At 42.0% G+C, this 20,090-nt stretch overlaps 1 protein-coding gene across 1 annotated transcript in view; it reads right to left on the bottom strand.

Annotated features, from left to right (window-relative positions):
* Positions 1 to 13,005: 13,005 nt before the first annotated feature.
* Positions 13,006 to 20,090, bottom strand: part of LOC127569770 (eukaryotic peptide chain release factor subunit 1) — a 44,031-nt gene continuing 36,946 nt past the window's right edge. Inside the window, exons 9-10 of the mRNA XM_052014642.1 lie at positions 18,234 to 18,381; positions 13,006 to 15,878 (exon numbers count right to left, since the gene is read on the bottom strand). Of these exons, the coding sequence (XP_051870602.1) occupies positions 15,796 to 15,878; positions 18,234 to 18,381 (231 nt within the window). The 3' untranslated portion in view covers positions 13,006 to 15,795. The remainder of the gene's footprint in view (positions 15,879 to 18,233; positions 18,382 to 20,090) is intronic.

Here is a 20,090-nt window from a genome sequence, read left to right as displayed (position 1 = left end):
AGTTGTCCGCTGCGTTTGAGCTCTTGATCGTCCAATGGCCAAAGGCTGCGCTGATGCACTGAAAGTGATGGTGAGTTTCATCAACAACACTGGCTCCACCTACACTTTGTCACTACCACTGTTGCACTGAACTGCATTGTGGCAGATAAAGCAAGTTGCAGCAGCCAATTCACAGTGTGGTATCATGACTGAGACACAGCACTGGGCTGCATAGGATGCCCTTAACTAGCTACGGAAAGGTGGTTTGATACAGGAACTTGGACTAGGTACAAAACCAAAGTTGAGTTTATTGTCATATCCACAAGTACATGTATGCACAGGTGCAATGAAAAACTTTTTGCAGCAGCAACACAAGCACATAGCATTAGATACATAACATCCATAAGAAAAACATAAATTAAACATAACTTATATACAATTTTTACAAGAAAGAACACAATTAGAACAAAAGAAAAACATAGTACATTGTAGTGTAAAGTGGTCATAGTGCTGTTATACTGAGGTAGTGATTAGGGTTGTGCTGGTTCGTTCAAGTAGCTGTTCTTGAACCTGGTGGTGTGGGACTTCAGGCTTCTGTACCTCCTTCCCAACAGTAGCTGCAAGAAGATGGCATGGCCTAGATGGTGGGGATCTTCAATGATAGATGTTGCCTTCTTGAGGTAGCGCCTCCTGTAGATACTACCAATGGTGGAGTGGGATGTGCCCGTGATGTATGGACAGAGTCCACTACTTTCTGCAGCTTCTTACGTTCAAATTGCCATACAAGATCATGATGCAACCAGTCAGCATACTTTCATGGAGTAACATGGAGGAACATGGGTTACACAGAGGAAAGTAGGTCAGATAAAGAAATATTCCCTGCCTTCTTTCTTGTTCATCCACCAGTGTGACAATTTTTTCCACTGATGCACACATTCCAATGCTCACACTGATACTGGAAATCCTACCTCATGCGGGGGAGCCCTCTTCAGGCAGGGAACAGACCCACCTTCTGCCTCGCTCACCATCAGCCTCTGAGGTACATTGGAGCACCCCCATTTCCCCAGGACCAACCAACTAGGGCCTCTTGGGTTGTCCATGCTTCCCCTGACCCACAGGAAAGAGCTCAGTCATCTAGACGCCACACCATACTTGCTATTTCCCGCATGATGTTGACTGACCCTGAAGTCCTGAGGCATGACTTCAGGCATTAATCAGTGCAACCTTCTCTCTCATAAGCTGGCCGTGGATCTCTAGATGTCTGCTGGTGCTATTCCAGCCATTGGCATTGGTTTAAGGCACCCTGGGAGGAGTCCTCAGCTGCCATTCAGCACCGGATGGAATTCACTGGAACGGGCAGTGTAATGGACATGTGAACCCAGTGCTGGAGGAGTTCAGAGCATGCATGGCAGTGCTGACCTTGGCTGGGTGCACTCTTCTTTGTTTTGAGCTTGCAACCCTCTTCTGTGGGTTTTGAAGGAGAATTTAAGGTCCAGCTCACTGAGGTAAACAGGGTCCATGCAGCGTGACATGCTCCAGTGGACATTTAGTTCATTGTTTGCACTGTGTTACGGACTCAGTGAAAGTCCCTTTAAGATAGAGAGTGTGTGTGTATGTGTGTGTGGGGCGTGCTTACATCAATAGAAGATAAAGGACATAATGACGTTGTTGAAGAAGTTAGAAGAAGGAGAGAGAGAGAGAAGGGAGAGAGACACCAGCCTGCTTGTTTTCTCTATCGATGGATGAGAAACAATAACTGTGTTTGCTACTGAAATCCATGTATGGAAGTTGGAAGTAATCCGGTGGAGTTCACTTTGTTGCTGACCTGTAGAAGGAAACAGGTATTTGTGTGTGGACGACCACGATTCGGATGCTTTTCGGGGTGAGGAAGTCACTACCGAGTAAACACTGAAGTGTCGCTTGGGTTCCATCGTGGAACATTTGGATTTCATATTTACTCTCTCTATGTTTCTCTACGTCTATGTCTTATCTTCAGACAACGGTGGTTGTTGAAGAAGCCCTTGCTCATGTTTCACCTTATGGCTTGCGGAACTGAACTTTAAGAACCATTCCGGAACTGAGAGTTTTGGACTTTGCCACACACACACACAAAGAGTTTAGTTTTGGGGTTAACGTCCAAGGTTTAACATTTTTGAATTCTAACATACTAACATTTTTACTTTTATTTTACGCATTATCATAAGTAGTGATTAATAAAATAGTTTTTAACACTGAATCATGCTCAGTGTGCTTCTTCTGTTGCTGGTTCGTGACAACTGCAGTTCTGCAGGTGGTGAATTTGACCAGTGGCCTGGTTGGATTTAGTTGAAAGTTAACTGGTGGTCTTGTAATCAGCCAAGCCTATTGAGTGCTTGATCTGCACAAGTCCCTGCTGGTATTATGCTTAGATTAGATTAGTTTACTGTCATGTACACCAGGATGCAATGAAGCTCACAGGGTAAATAGTATACACGGTAATAATAAATACAACAGTAAATACAGCTACGAGCACAAAACAATGAAATGGTGCAAAGATAGTAGTGCAATCTGAAGAAGTGCAAAAGGAAATGTTAAAGTGACAATAATGGAATAACTGAGAGAGGTAGAGTTAAGAGTCCCAGAACATTGCAGCACCACTGGGCAGGGGGTGTGAAAGAGATGATTGGTTTAGAAGTCTGATAGCAGTGGGGAAGGAGCTGTTCTTAAGTCTTGATGTCCAGTCACTTACCAAGTCATTGGCAGCGATGTATATTCAGGGGAATTAGTTGATTATTTGCATGAATGTAATCAGGAGAAGTGTCAATCCCATTGCCTTATGGTGGGCTATTCTATAGCGGTACCTGCATTTCCCTCCAAATTTAACATAGAAGTCAAAGTTTTTGATCACTGCAAGCAGGCTGGTGAAGTCCTTCATGTTGAAGACCTTCCAATGCGCCTTCTGATGATTTACAACTGGTTAGGCCACACTTGGAGTACTGTGTGCATTTCTGGTTGCTGCACTATAGGAAGGGTGTGATTGTGCTGGAGCGAGTGCAAAGATTCACCAGGATGTTACCTGGATTGGAAGACTTTAGTTATGGGGAGAGATTGGATAGGCTTGGGCTGGTTTCCCAGGAGTGAAGGAGGCTGAGGGGTGATGTGACAGAGGTATGTACAATTATGAGAGGCATAGACAGGGGAGATAGAATCTATGGGTATCAAAGACAAGAGGACATAGGTTTAAGGTGAGAGAAGGAGTTTCAAAGCATATCTGAGAGGAAAGGTTTTTTACACAGAGAATGGTTGACATCTGGAATTCACTGCCAGAGGAGGTGGTGGAGTCAGATATAATCACAACATTAAATAGACATTTAGACGGACAATTAAATAGGCAAGACATATTAGTGTAAGTGGGCAAAAAGGTTAGCATGGACGTGGTGGTCCGAAGAGCTCGTTTCTGTGCTGTAGAACTCTGTGACTCTCTGACTGACAGCGTTTGTACGGCTGTGAGCAATTTGGCATTTCCCAAATCCATTCTGATGTTTTGAATGAGATTCAACAATACACAGTTTGCCCTGCTGGAATCCAAGTTGTTCAACAGTGAATGTTTCCTCCAAGAGAGGTGAGGGACGATCAAGGATGAAACACCTTTAAAGCTTATGGAGGAGGCAAGCCAATGAGGTTGATTGAATACCTTTGGGGTCCGAGGACTGTCTATCCAGCTTCAAAAGCGTGACAATGCCTGTTGGCTTTAGACCTTGGATGGGCGAGCTGTCCTTGTGCAGTAGTTCAACAGGAGCCAATCGGTCAAGAGGAGCCAATTGTTCTTGTCTTGCCTGAATTTCCTCCTTTGTTTATGGTGGAGTTTGCCCAGGCCTGCAGCCTTGCCAATCTTTGTGTTCTTGATGGCTTTTTCTGTTGTAAGTTATCACTCGATTTGTTCCCTCCTTGATGCTCTTGCCTTTGCAGTTTCCTGGAGCACAGGCTATAGGTTGCTGTGCTTCCTGGGTACCTGCTATAATCTAGCAATTGTATGGTTTTGTGGGTCTTTGCTCAGTGATTTAATGCTGGTACAAATTTTCTTGCTATTACGTGTTTATCATCAGTTCCTGCCATGTTTTGCTCTTCTGTCAATCCAGTGATAAGATCTTCTCCTGCAACAATTGTATCACTTGCCAGAGGCTTATTTGCTTGTTATAACACAGGGGGAGGCCATTCAACTCATTTGGTCCAGGCTAGCCCCCAGCAGATAGGTCCCACCCCCTCCTTATTTTCCTGCAAACCTACAACTCATTCCTTCATCCAGCAACCTCACCTAGTCCCTCCAATCTGATGTGGTGATCAAGAAAGCGCATCAGCAAAATTACTTTCTTAGGCACCTGAGAAAATTCAGCACGTCCACAAGGATTCTCTCGAACTTCTACAGATGCTCCATAGAAAGTATCCTGACAGGTTGCTTCTCAGCCTGGTAAAGCAACTGCTCTGCTCTGGACTGACAGAAACTGCAGAGAGTGGTAAACACTGCCCAGTCCATCACGGGCTCATCACTTCCTTCCATCCAGTCCATCTTCATGGTGCGTTTCTTCAGGAAAGCTAACTGTATCATCAAGGATGCCTGCCACCCTGGCCATTCCCTTTTCTCTCTTCTACCTTCTGGGAGAAGATACAGGAGCTTGAAAGCTCAGAGACCAGACTCAAGAACAGCTTCTCCCCCACTGCTGTCAGACTCCTGAACCAATCACCTCCCTCACATCCCCTTCCCGGTGGTGTTGCCACGTTCTCGGACTCTTAATTTTACCTCTTCCATTATTGTCACTTTAGCATTTCTTCTTGCACTACCTCAGTTTGTACTATAATCTTTGCACTACTCTGCTGTTTGCACTCATCACTGTAGTTATTGTATTTATTATTACCACATATACTTTTTACTCTGTGAGCTTCACACAACCAAAGAATTTCATTACACCCTGGTATATATGACAATAAACTAATCTGATCTAATCTCTCTCACATGCCCATCAACTCCCCTTTAATTCTTTTGTCATTCACCTACACTAGGGGCAATTTATAGCGGCCAGTTAACATACCAACCTGCACATCTTTGGGATGTAGGAGGAAATCTTGAGTCACTTGAAGGAAACCCATATGGTCAGAGGGAGAATGAGCAAACTCCACTCAGGATCTAATTCAGGTCCCAGAAGTTGCACCACCATGCCACCCAGTGGCTCCACACACTCAGGTCTAACTAGAGGCCAGTTCAGATGCGATTCCTTGTCTATTGTTTGTTTTGCAGCCTCAAGGGGCTTGGCTTCTGGCAGGTTTTTGCAGCATGTTGACTACACGTGTGTAGTTTATGGATAAAGTTTGATGTCTACTTATGTTTTGTTGAGGAACTTGGATCAGTCACAGGAACATTTTGGATATAGGAATGTGGATTAAATACAGGGACATGTGCTAGATACAGGAAATTGGATCAGGTACAGGTATGTGGGGTAGATAGCAGAGTGTGAGTCATAGAGTCATAGAGAGTGACAGCACGGAATCAGGCCCTTCGGCCCACCAAGTCCGTACCAATCATCAATCCCTACTTACACTAAGCCATATTCTCCCACTCACCTGCACACCAGGGACAATTTATATTTAACCCACCAACCTGCACGTCTTTGTGGGAGGAAACTGGACCAACGGGAGGAAACCCCTGCAGTCACAGGGAGAAAATGCAAACTTCGCACAGACAGCATGTGAGGTCAAGATTGAACTCAGATCTCTGCAGCTGTGAGGCAGCGACTCTACCAGTTGCGACACAGTGAGGTTCAGAAGTGTGGGTTAGGTTTAGGTATGTGGGGTAGGTAGATGAATGTGTGTTATAAACAGGAGGGTGGCATTGATAGAATACATTAGATCCAAAACCATGGGTAAGATACAGGAACATTGGCTGTGCACAGCACATGGGGTTACACACAGGAACTTGGGCAAAATTCAAGAATGTGGGTAAAATATAAGGACATGGTAAGATACTCACCTGGAAGCGATGGTTGCAGTAGCAAGAGTAGATGTGGGAGAAACTGGCACCTGAGGAATGATTCACTTTGGATTATATTTACAAGAACACAAATTAAATACAGAACTGTAGTCAGATGCAGAAAGGTACGTTAGAATCAGGAACCTGAGTTAGATGTCAAAATATGGGTTAGATCAGCCACGTGGGACACAATACATTGGGTAAAATAGAGGAGACACAATACATTGGTAGTGGTGATGAGACATAATACTACATTGTGTAAGATAGAGGTACATGGATTAGATATCACACCATGGGTTAGATATGGTACCCGGGGAAAGGTACAGGCTACCCGGGGTAGATACAGCAACAGTGGATACAGGTGCATGGTTAGACATAGGAACATGTATTAGACACAAGAACGTTGGTTGGATACAGAATATACTGTAGGTACTTGAACAAAAGAAGGTGCATTGGATATGCGGAGTTAGGTTAGATACTTAAACAAGTGTTGAATACAGGAATGTGGATTGGATACAAGAATTTGGTTTAGATACATAAACAGGAGTCAGACACAGGAACATGGATAAGATACAAGGACATGTGTTAGATGAATATGAGTTTGATATAGAAATATAGATTAGTAAATTGGTTTATTATTCTCTCATCTACTCAGGTACAGTGAAAAACTTTGTTTTGCATGCAATCCATACAGATTATCATATCAGTACATCAATGTAGTTCAAGCACAAAGCAATAACAGAATGCAGAATAAAGTGTTAGAGTTACAGAGAAATTGCAGTGCAGATTGACAATAAGGACAGGATGAGGTAGGTTTGAGGTCAAGAGTCCACCTTGTCATACACTTAATAGACACCTCCCGAGGATGCCAAAGCATCCCTTACTTTGCCCAAGGGCACCATACGGTCCATCCAGTGAATTGAAAAGCCCTTGGGTTGTATAGCGCAGTCAGGTGAAGCAGGTGTCAGTCACATTTCAGTAAGACAGAGCACACAATTTGATTTAAGAATATGGGCTGGCTCCAGGAATATGGGTCAGATTCCGGAATGTGGATTAAATCCGAAGGATGACTTCAGGTACACAAATGTATCTTGGAAGTAGGATCCTGGGTCCATACAGGGACTGGAAATTAGACGAAATACACATTTGTAGATGAAATACGTGTATTAGATGAATGTGGTTTGGATGCAGGAAAGTGTGATTGATACAAAAATGTGGCTTGGAAACAGGAACTTCTGTTAGATATAGGACCACTGGTTAGAGATAGGAATGTGCATTGGGTATAGGAATCCAAGAATCTGGGTTTGATCCTGACCTTGGGTGGTGCTTGCGTAGAGTTTGCACTTACTCTCTTTTACATTGTGGGTTTTCCCCACTTGCTTCAGTTTCCTCCCACATCCCAAAGACATTCTGGCAGTTTAATTGGAAATTGTTAATAGCCCCTTGGAGCTATGAATTGAGGGTAGGGATTGATGGGCATGTGAAGAGAATAAATGACAGGCCTAGGGGGAAATAAGGAGAGAGGAGGTGGGATTGCTGTGCTTGGAGCTGACATGGACCTGATGGGTCAAATGACCTTCTTCTGTGTTGTAAGAAGTAAAGAGTCACCAGTGCCATTTCCTAGTGTTACTCAGTATTAGCCATGTGCCCACCAGTGCAGTACACCTGATCCTGACATGATCCATGAGCTTCTGGTTCCTGGGTATTGCATCCTTGCATCCAGTCCCACCCAGGCACAAAAAGAGCAGCTTCAACATTCGAGCGGGTTGTTCCATGACATATTATGGTTCTCGACATTTTGATTCTCCTTGGGTCTCATGAACAAGGCACACTTCTTCTCTTTTATCGATCATCCCTTAATCTGTTTGCTGGAGTTGTTGGATGGAAATTTGACAGTCTCCTGAAACACTGGATGAGTTTCTTCTCGTGGTTGCCCACCATCAATATCCCTTGCTATTTGGTTGCACAGGTGGTGTTCCTTGTACAGCTGGACTTGCAAGTGGAAGGACCCTCTTGTTCTGGCTATGATCGAGCCATGGGAAATTTACTAAACTGCTGTCAATGTCCAACAAAATGTCAAAGACCCACTTATTCATTTACTGTATGTGCTGGTGGCTGGGAGATCCCAGATTCTTGCAATTCACAGTGGTTGGAGTGCTAGCAAGAGGCTTCTTTGTCCTGGAAACCATTCTTATTTCTTGAGTGTTGCAGCTGCACTCATCCAGGACGACGGAGGGTATTCCATCATGCTCCTGACTTGCGTCCTGTAGATGATAGAAGGACTTTGGAATGTCAGAAGATGAGTCACGCCACGGGATACCCAGTGTCTGACTTTTTGGTATTTAAGTGCCTTATCCAGTTCAGTTTCTAGTCAATGACAACCGCCAGGATGTGAACATTGAGGAACTTGGTGAAGTCAATGCTGATAAAAACCACAGGCATGTGGGTGGACTCTCTCTTGTTGGAGATGGACATTGGATATTTTACCGTCATTTGATGCTGGTTGACATTGTGTGAAAAACCAGTGTTGTGTCAAATCTGATTATTGGAATAGCAGCACCATCTAGTGTGCAGCCTAAGTCACTACCTCTTCCTATCAAAGGAAGGATTAAAATTTGAACTATACTGGGGCAATTTTTCCCAAATATGTTTGGCTTTAAAGGGATTCTTAGGAGATGATATTGGGCCTTAAGGTGAAAAGTTGCTTTAACCCATACTTGGAGCAACATCCTTGTTGACAGCAGATTGGCTTGGAATAGATAAGCAGTTGCTTTTTACTTGAACTCCTTTCTAACCCTCATGAAGGAGGCTGCACCCTGATGCTAGCCATGACTCACAGACATTTACCACAGAGAGTTCTGGGACTAACCTCATTTTCTCTATCATGATCTATACTTAGATGAGGAGTGGTTTCTGCCTCCACTGTACTTTTAGCTACTGAGGGCCAGATCCCCAGAACATCGACAATAAAGAAATTCATCGTCTCCCCTATCCCCATTATCTCAAATCTGTGCCACCTAGATATTGACACCTTTGCCAATAGGCCCACCCATTCACCTGTTGTGTGAAAAGGTTCTTTTGGAATCTTAAAGATGGAGGACTCTGGACACAGGCTTTGGATTTTAAAAGTAGTTTAATCACAAAAGCAAACGTGGGGACAGAATGAATGGGAACGGATGCGCACTCGCACACACACGCAGGAGACCGCAAACGTGAGGGGGAATCGCAACGAGGATGAGGTACACACACACACACAATAAACAAGGTACAGCTCATCAACAGATAAACACTTCAATGCCTGAATACCTTGACCCAAACAAGCATTGGCCCTAACACTCCCTGAAAACTGACTAAGACACTCCCAAACCACGTGGTGACGCATACTCTTACCAGTGGTCTCTGCAGCATCGTCTCACTACTCCTGGAGCAGTTGAAAGAGGAAGGGCCAGGGCAGTGCAACACTCTTTATAGTGCAGGGAGGCTGGGTAGAGCCTGGCCAGGTAATTTAGACAGGCCAATGGCTTGGAGGTCAAGGACAAAGGTGCCTGTCAAGGCCAATGATCAGGCAGGTTCAGGAACAAAGGTGCTCTCCAAGGCCAATCCCTATGGCCACACCTGATGGGTGGGGTGGTGCCAAACCTTGATTGACAGTGGTGTCACTTCCGATCCAATAAGCAATGCTGTCCTCCGACCAAAAGGGTTAGTATTGTTACTGTCACGTGACAGCCATGTGCTCTCATACTACATCACCTTAAACCTAGGCCTTTCAGTCTGAATGCCCTTGATTAAATGTCCTTTCTGCTCAGGAAACAATTCCAGCTCGGCCAATATATTCTTATAATCAAACATCTGAAACCTTAGCAGTAACCCCATAGATCTTCTCCACACCCACGTAAGAACATAAGGTGTAGCAGGAGCAGGCTTTACGATCCTTCATGTCCATTTTGCAATTTAAAGAGATCATGACTGACTGGACAACTTAAGATGGCACAGGTAACCTGGTGAATGAGTTCTTAAGAGAAGAAGCAAGACAGATTGTCTAAACAATGCATTGTTGAACCACCAATGGAGCAGGCTATTGTAGGCCAGGTCATATGTAATGAGACAGAATTAATTCATTATTTCATAGGAAGCCACATTCTGAGGAAGAGTGATCATGACATGATAGGACTTTGAAAGTGAGAAACTTGGGTCTGAACCAGTCTCTTAAACTTAAGTAAGGGCCATTACAGAGGCAGTGTTGACTAAAATTGACTAGGAAAGTAGGAAAAAAAATCAAAATAGTAAATAAATATTTCAGAATTCACAGCAAAGGTATTGAGAAATAAATACAAGAAATATCATTGTTCCAAGGCCAACTAAAGAAGTTGAGGATGGGGTGGGGTGTTGGGGATTCAACTATTTACAGCCTATATTCCTGGCTTACACAAAAGGACAGAGTGCATTGTAACTGGACCTGCTGACTGTAGAGAGGTGGGAAAGCAAGCTATAACACAGACATGGAGTCTGAAAGGGATGGGCTGAGAGGATGGATAAAAGTTTAGCAGATGAAGCATAAACATGGAGAAAGTTATCCACTTTTGTCGTATCTCTTCATGGCATATACTTAATGGGCTAAATGGCATCTTTCTATGCTGGCCCAAAGTAATCCATTGCCTCCCCCACTCTCAAATTCCCCTATTACTGACCCCCCCCCCCCACATTACTACTACACACACTACACAAGCAGCAATTAACCAACCATCCACACATCTTTGAAATGTAGGAAACCAGAGCACTGGGGAAACCAAATGATCACGGGGAGAACATGCAAACTCCACACAGACAGCATCAAAAGTCAGGATTGACCTGTGAAGCAGTAGCTCTACTAGCTGTGCCACCCATCTTTGGTAAAAAAAAGAGAAAAATAGAATATTGAGCATTATCTGCAGTCTCTCCGATGGGATCTGGGGGCCTTTATACATGAGTCATAGAAAGTTAGCATGGAGGCACAGCGTACTTAGGAAGGCAAAAAGAACATTGGCCTTCGTTGTTAGCAGAATGGTGACTTACTCCCTTCCTATGGCACTAACAATGTAGCATCATATGGAGAGGCCTCCCCTAGGAAGAAGAGTCAGAGATGATAAAAGGCTCAGCTGTTTAGGGGCTGAAGAAAAAAGCTAAGACAGCAATGGTTATGGGGGATTCTGTAGACAGGAAAGCAGACAGGTGCTTCTGTGCTTGCAGGCATAGCTCCTTGAAGGTACGTTGCTTCCCTAGTACCCTTAAGAAAATTGTGGGACGGGCAAGGAAGGTAAAAATCCAGAGTCAGAAACCACATCAGTACCAAAGACAAGGGGAAAGCATCCTACAGACAGATTTTAAGGAGTTTCTATCGTAGCATTCAGAAAATTATCTGAATAAGTTGTTGGAAGAATGTGCAGGGTTGCAGAGCGAAATAGATTGTATTTATTCTGTTGGATCAGACTCTATGTAAAATAGAGTTCCACCCTGTGCTAACATTCTTGTGATTTAATAATCCATACTTCTCATTATTTTGCACCAAAATATTAATTTGGACATCAGGAAAACAAAGTCCAGAAGTAATAGTATCACCCACTTTCATACCTTTTTCCACTAATTGGAGCTACTCCTTCCTCTTCATCCTTTATAACCTTTAGGTATTTAAAGGTTTTGCATAATTTCCATGCATCTTTTGCTTTGATACTTCTGTTTTGAAATGAATCTCCACTTTCTTTTTAAAATGTCCTCTGGGGTTTCCAGTGCTGAGCTCCCAGCATGTAATAAGCTTCATTTTTATCTCACCTTACACTGGATATTCCTCAACACCTAATTCAGGGGTGCATCCTTGCCTTTCTTGATGGGAACATGTTTGCTCTGAACCCTCATCAACAGCTTTAATATCCCCAAACTCTGGCAGACTTGCCTTCAAGACAGGATCATCAACCCACCTCTGTGCTGAACTACCTCTAAGTCCATTACAAATTGGCCTCACCCCCAATTTACTTCTGGTCACTGCTCTCCTGATATCTGCTAACACTAACTGAATTCTGACACTACCTCCATAAAGTTTTTATTGTTACCCTTTTCACCTGCTCCATTCATTCCCCAACTCCTTAACTCAAGGACCGAACATCTTGATATTGTTCTAAGACAAACAAACCTTGCAGTGCCTTCACGGTTCCCTCACACACATTTCCCTTTCACTTGTACTGTGAACCAAGTATCATATGAACACACAACCCACAAAAGGTGACCATTAGGGAAGGGAAAAATTGAAGTTGTGGATGGCTATTCTCAAGATTGGCCCCATGCTCAATATTTGCAGATCAGCAGACATCTTATTCCCATCATATTTTAAAGCAAATTTACGGGATCCCAAAACACAACTGCTCCCATTACTGTCAGGCTGAATTCCAGCCTCAATCTTACAAGTGTTTACTCTGTACATGCAAGATGTTGACACTAAATCACTTGAGTGAAACCTAATGTGGTCTTCTCCCAATGATCATTTCGGTCCAGAATCGATCAAGAGACAACCAGCCCCAAAGCAGTAATCCTGGTGTAGCCCCAGGGAAACAAAGACTGAATGTTTCCACTACAGGCCCTCCTGGGGTTAAGAATGCCTGACTTATGGACACCCCTGCATATGAGTGAGCTCCCATGGTTAAATTCATAGGTCTGATGTTTGAACATATGTCTGACACATGCTTGTTCCTAACAGCAGGACTAGTTTCCTCCCTCTCTCCACTTTTAGTGATTGCTCACTCTTATCAGTCTTGCATACTTTTGATGCCATTCATTAATGTGGAAATATGGCTACCATAGAGTGATTATTGTGTATTTTCTGATTTATGGATAAAATCAACTCAATGATGTCTGTAAAAATAGAACCTGTTCATTACCTGGGGGTGGTATGTACTGCCAAAGATCAAGGATCAAATCCACCTTGTAACAGCCCACTCAGACATTGCTTTCAAGGTTGCTCCAACACGGCCCCAAAAGAACAAGACTCAAATAAAAGATATTCTTAAATATGGTTTTAATACTCTTCTCCATTTCTGTACATCACAACGCCAAGTTGCTGCTTGGGACCTTTCTGCAGAGGCTGTAGTGCATAAAAGCTGAAATCTACCCCTTTCTGTGAATTCAACGATCACTTCCATTTCTGGAGAATACATTGGTCAAAGGAATACAAAAAAAAACAACACATTTTGGCATCATTTCCAAACTTAAATAGTAAACATTAAAACTACAAAAAGAGCTGCATACTTTCCAATGCATACTTTTTATACCAAGCAGTGGGCTATTTGAAAATGTAAATATATATATTTATATATATCCTTGTTTTATGTATCAAAATGGCCCCATTTACACAGTTTGCACAATCCAGTGCTGAAAGCATGGTCCACCACAATTCTCCCTTTTGGACAGGGACTGGGGAGGACAAATAGAAGAACATTGCAAGTGTGCACAAACTCAACGTGAGTTCTACACAAATCCTTTAAGCACTGAAACCTCAGAGGCCAAAATGAAAAAAAACAATTGCAATCATTTCATGAATACCATACAATATTTGGAAAATCTTAATTCTACTTTATATATTCAGCATGAGAAATTTTGACTGCTCGGAAACAAAAACATTTTTGGATATTTTGACAGAAAAATATTTCAGAAGCTGCAAACAGATTTCAGTATTTGGAGTTTTTGAAAACATTCTAATCTTAATGGTGAACAGAAGTGTAGTGGTATACTAGTTTTAAATTGACAACTTTGTGTATAACTGTGCTAAATTAAACATACATCTACTTAAAGATTTTGGGATCTGTGCAGAATCTGATAGCACTACAAAGTAGCACAGGTCACTGCTCATATGGAATAGGAAGGTCTTGCTAATTAATGGCAATGGTGCTATGCATTAGATGTGTGTCAGATCAGAGCCTGATATTAGTGGCTTGTGAACTGCACTATACACATTCAAACCAAGTAAGGAGTTGAAGATGATGTGTTGTTGTTGTTATCTGTACAATCAGGACCCATCTTCCCACATTATTTCATAAATACCAGATTTCAACATAATCACAACCATGTTGATTATATATTAAAAAAAATCATTGCTTTCCTTTTGGTCTGCACTGGTTAGAAGAACTGGGGTTGATTAATTCCAACCTTAGTGACTGCTTGCACTATATGCTGCTTGTGATGCAAAAGTGTACAGTAACTGGTCACACCACTAATTTACAAACTTATTCCACTTTTGAGCACTTAAATGTTCGACATGAGATGCAATCCAATTAATAATCCTAATGTTCACCTCAGTTTATTAACGAGATTGCTTCAGGCACGACAAGAAATTTGTTAGACTGCAACCATTTTGATTTCAGTGAATTAGCTATTTAACAAGGCTCATTTGAAATTTGTTCCCCATTGATTTTCTCAATCAATGCATATTCAACAATTTAATACAGCTCCAGCCCAATGCCAATGTTCAAAGCACTCCCTTTGTACTAATATGACCTCTTTCTGTGCAGTTTTAATGTTCTATTTTTACCTGTCAACAGATGGTAAAAAAATTCCTGATAATCTCAAGTAATGGAGAGGGAAAGAAACCATCTCCTTGCGCTATGCCAACTAGTAGGCTGAATCAGAGTAGGCACCAGAGGTTTAAGGTGAGAGCCTCCTTCCACTCCAAGAAAACCCCAACAGATGTGTGATACCAGAATTTCATGAAAGGGTGACAGTGGCTGGCTGAGTTTGCTAGAATTTGGGATTGTTTCGAACAAATAAGGACCCATCAATTTTCTGACACAGTCTGCAGAGGTTGTGTCCTGCAGCATGAATGCTAGGGTGCATCCAGTTCAAGTCCATGCTGTAGCAACAAATAAACCCCAATATGGAGCAGATCCTATTAACATAATACACCTTCACCCAGATCTAAACCAAAGTTGAAGCTTAGTGGCTTTTGCACCCACAAGAATGGGAACTCTTGTCTAAACTATCAATACCACTGCAGGTATGAAACTTGCCCAAGGATTGAGTATCTATGACAGTAGTTATCACTAGGACATATCTGGTGAAACCTAGCAAACTCAGAGTTGTGCTCAAGCCTCCCCAATATATATTAATTCTTAATAAAAGGCATGTGGGATTCTTTCCTGCTTCCTCTGCAAAGTCAGAAGACAACCACCCCCCCCCCCCCCACCACCTCCAAAAAATGCAAAATTGAAAATTTATCCCCACTACTTTAATCTGGAGATTAACATTAATCATTTACATAGCAAAAGGCATATTCTTCACTCTCCCCCTTCAGGTACAACCATTTTTAGTGGTGCCCATGTAAACGGGGTCATTCAGTACACAAGTTGGTCAAGATATCCATATGTTTTAATATAGAAATTCTTTTCCAAGGGGGAAAACAGAGCTCATATCCATTCAGCCTGCAGAAATGAAATTCAATAGCATTCCATTTTTATTATTTGCCTCTACATATGGAGGTAAAAAATGTTTCAATTTCATAAAATACAACAGCAACAAAAATCCCATTGAAGTAAAAATTAAAAAAACATTTCTCAAAAGATTAGTCCAAACTGGCATTAAGAACAGTAGTTTGGTGTTGCTGCTGTATTGACACTATGACAAATCTATGCGTGTTATTTGTTTTTTTTTAAATTCACCATCTCCAATGTATTTAGAATATCACAAGTTGTGATAATGTCTGTTCTAAGGCAGGGATTGATTATTCTGTTGTGGATCTTCACTTCTTGGGTTGGATGCTGGAGGGTTAGGCACCTGTAACCAGACCTATTCCAGACTACCTAGTAGTCATCCAGGTCATAAAAGTCTTCTTCATCTCCCTGGTACTCCATTCCTTGAAAGTCCACACGGTATCGCAGAATACCTGTTTAAAAAAACATTCATTACTGTGGTGCTCTACACAACCACAGTACTTTGCAAACAATACAACTTTCTGAAGTATAGTCACTGTAATAGTTGCAAAGTAGCAGCTCATTTACGAACAGGAATATGATAACTGGAATATGTTAATGGCTGGATTATCCAGCAGTTGAGACACCAATGTTGTTCAGGACACCGAGGAGAACTTTCCTGCAAGCCATAAGAGTAATACTAAGAACCATTGTTTCCTACAAGGACTTGCCACTTCTGTGTATGAAAATAATTTGTCAATATGAGTTTATGGATCTGGGATTGTCTGGCAATACAGTTATACTCCAGAGAAAGGAAATTTTTACCTTCTCAGAAAAATACATTTGAAAAAGAATAGAGAGTTCTAGGGCACAATGGATTTCATAAAAAATTGCCTGTGGCCATGCCCATTTTGAGTTTCACCACCTGATCTCAGAGTACCATAGAATCTGGTAAGCAAGCCCACTTTGCTCCTAATTAATTAAACTTAAAGGTTTCCTTATTAGAGCTCAGACTTAATGTATATATGGTTGTTATTTAGAAACTGAGAACTTTAGAAATCTGAGGAAATGATCCAATCTTGAGTGTAAAAAAACAAACTATGTTCTTAGGATTTGCAGCAATTCAAGGAAGCTGGGAGTAAGGAAGTACAGAGAGGTTCAACTGAGACAACTGTAAACCAAAGTGATACAAGATTTTCAATTACTCATGCAACAGCTGCGCTTAAAACAAGAACATCGACATTCACAATGTGAATTACTTTGCCCACATATTTACAGCATTTAAACTAAATGAAGAGCACATAAGCAAGAAACTTGGAAATAGATGGATTAGTTAAGGGGTTGGTTGAGGATAAGGATCTCTCATTCTCGAGGAAATATAGGTCTTCAGTAATTATATTATTAATGGATTAGAAATTATCCTACAAGCTAATGGGAAAGTTAATTCACTCCATTTTTATAGCATAGCAGTTAGATTGTAAAAGGAGGACTGGCTATGCAAGGGGAAAGGCGACAAAGAAATTGTATTTTCAGACTTAAGTGTCTAACTTAGAAGACTTCAAGAAATATTTTCCATAATTATCTCCCAGAAGCAGGCTGAGTTTGGTCACATCACCTCAACAGACATAAGGATGTGAACAAAGTGGGAGGAAGCTGGGTCCCAATAAATAGGTAAGAGGGATCAAATGAATTAAATTGGTATCTTCAGCACAACTATATCTGGGGGGAAGTGTCCAGCAAGACAAGACAACCTGAGCAAGGCCAGAGATAGGGCAAACACATCACTGTCTAATGGAGTACTGATGTAGCTGGTACACTGATGAGTGAGGATGCAAATGATCACCGAGACACCAACATCCCTCTTGTGTTGCATAAAAGTGGAGAATACTAGAGTGGCCATTGACCTTAAGATGCAACTAATGACAGCCTTCGCTAAACAATGATCAATTCAAGTTGACAAGCAAAGACCTTGCTGCTCACTGCTAGGACTATGCCACACAACCATGTACTGCTTGCTTGTCTGATTAACATCAGTTATGTGATGCATGTTTTTGTTTCACCCAAGTTGTTTCCTTACGTATTATAATTAAAGTAATTGCTATTTCTTTATGAGCCAATGAACCACACTATTGTGTAGCCCTGTTCAAGGAATCGTTATTGGGCTGAAGTCAAAATTGACATTTGCTTGCTTTGGCAGTGATATGCCTTCTCAAATATTAAAGAGAGAAGCCTGTTTTAGAGTTGGCTAGGGTTTCTTTGATAGGTATAAACTGTTACATGTAAACAATGTAGTAACTTCCTTCCTTCATCCATTGTTTTTCTTTTTGTTTAAACAGCCCCAAAATTAAGACAAATCTTGAGCTCTCCATTTGACACAGTTAAATATTTGTGGGGAAGGGACAGGAGTACGTAATTCTATCAGCTGCAGTAGCAGCAGCCTGTCACTTGGGGGACATCTAAATGACAAGCACGAACACCCCAAAATTATGATGCCCTTTAGTTGCAACACTCTTGCCAGTAACTCATTTGATTTAATGTTCTATATTTACTTTAATTTTTGCTATCAATGGCTTAACTGTTTAAAAAGTACCTTGATTATCAAGGTATTTGTGCAGCAATAACTGATCATCTTCCCCACATCTACTTATTAGCATTTTGCAACATTTTACTGTTTCCCTGTGATTATTTTACTTCTACATAAATCAAACTATTAATCTTAGACTGATTGCACTGGCCTGGCACAAATAGCCTCTCATTCTATAGCAATTGGAAAGGCAAATATTCAACAGGTTGGCTATCCAATTCACAGTTCAAGGTACAAGTCTTACCACCAATCCCACCAAAGCCTTTCACAAACTGGGAACCTTCCTGCGATTTGTCTGTAACGATCTCCAGTGTAGCTCCAAATTTTTTGTAGTTGTTGGCAAACCATTCTAGGAGGGGCATGCTTTCTATGAGCTCATGTTCCTGGCCAGTCTAAATTAAAAAGAAAATTAAAATCAAGTTTACTTTGCAAGAAGACTTTGTTGACCACTGAAACCTGAACAGGCTTTCACCTTAGCACAACTCAATGTAATACATTCTGGACTACTAATTCAACTATCTAGATCATGAGCCTAGGGTCAAGTGTCAAAAATACACACACAATGACCAGTACCACAATCCACTGCATCAGCTCTTACCCATATGAGCACCTCACTAAAATACTATGTTGTCAACATAAGGGCCAAAGAATAAGAGCAGGGAGGTTACAACACAACTTTATAGAAGACTGGTCAGACCACAGGTGTAGTACTATGAGCGCATCTGGTCACTACATTTAGGAAGGACAGGATTGCATTAGAAGGGACACAGAGGAGATCACCAGAACATTACCTGAAATGGAATGTTTCAGTTATGACGAGAGACTGGACAGGTTGAAGTGACGGAGACTGAGGTGGTGCTGATAGAGGTATATAAAACTATGAGGGGCATAGATAAAGTAGGCACATTGATACTTTTTACGATAGCAGACGAGTCCACAACTACAGCACATAGGTTTAGGGTAAGAAATGAGAGGTTTAGATGGGATGTGAGGAAGAGATTTCACACCCAGAGGGTGGTTGGAATCAGGAACACACTGCCTGAAGTAGAGGCTCTCATAACATTTAAGTATTTAAACAAACATTTTAATCAACAAGGTATAGAAAGCTACAAAGCAAGTGCTGTGAAATGGGATTAGTGTAGATGCACAGGTTGCTGTAGTAATCTGACTCGGGGTTCAAGAAGAAAATAGTGACATTTCATTTAGTTGTCATATACAACCCAAGTTCACAAACAACAGTACAGATTAAATATGTTCTGCCATAGCCCTATACACTCATGACTGTGGGGCCAGATTCTGCTCTAACTCCATCTACAAGTTTGCAGATGATACCACCATTGTAGGCCGCATCTCAAACAGCGATGAGTTGGAGTACCGGAAGGAGATAGAGCGCTTAGCGGAATGGTGTCATGACAACAACCTTGCCCTCAATGTCAACAAAAGAGCTGGTCACTGACTTCAGGAAAGGGGGGTGGTGTACATGCCCCTGCCTACATCAATGTGCTGAGGTCGAGAGGGTTGACAGCTTCAAGTTCCTGGCAGTGAACATCACCAACAGCCTGTCCTGGTCAAATCATGTAGAAGCCACGGCCAAGAAAGCTCACCAGCGCCTCTACTTCCTCAGGAGGCTAAAGAAATTTGGTTTGTCCCCTTTGACTCTCACCAACTTTTACCGATGCACCATAGAAAGCATCCTATCTGGATTTATCACAGCTTGGTATGGCAACTGCTCTACCCAGGGCTGCAAGAAACTGCAGAGTTGTGGACACAGCCCAGCGCATTACAGACACCAGCCTCCCCTCCTTGGACTCTGTATTTACCTCTCGCTGTCTTAGTGAAACAGCCAGCATAATCAAAGACCCCACCCACCCAGGACATTCTCTCTTCTCTCCTCTTCCATCAGGTAGAAGATACAGGAGCCTGAAGGCACGTACCACCAGACTTAAAGACAGCTTCTACCCCACTGTGATAAGACTATTGAACGGTTCCCTTATACAATGAGATGGACTATGACCTCATGATCTACCTTGTTGTGACCTCACACCTTATTGCACTACAATTTCTCTGGAGCTGTGACACTTTACTCCATACAGTTGTTGTT

Source organism: Pristis pectinata, chromosome 4 (assembly GCF_009764475.1).
Source record: "Pristis pectinata isolate sPriPec2 chromosome 4, sPriPec2.1.pri, whole genome shotgun sequence".
Classification (NCBI taxonomy): Eukaryota; Metazoa; Chordata; class Chondrichthyes; order Rhinopristiformes; family Pristidae; genus Pristis; species Pristis pectinata.
This window is presented reverse-complemented; position numbering and strand designations above follow the sequence as displayed.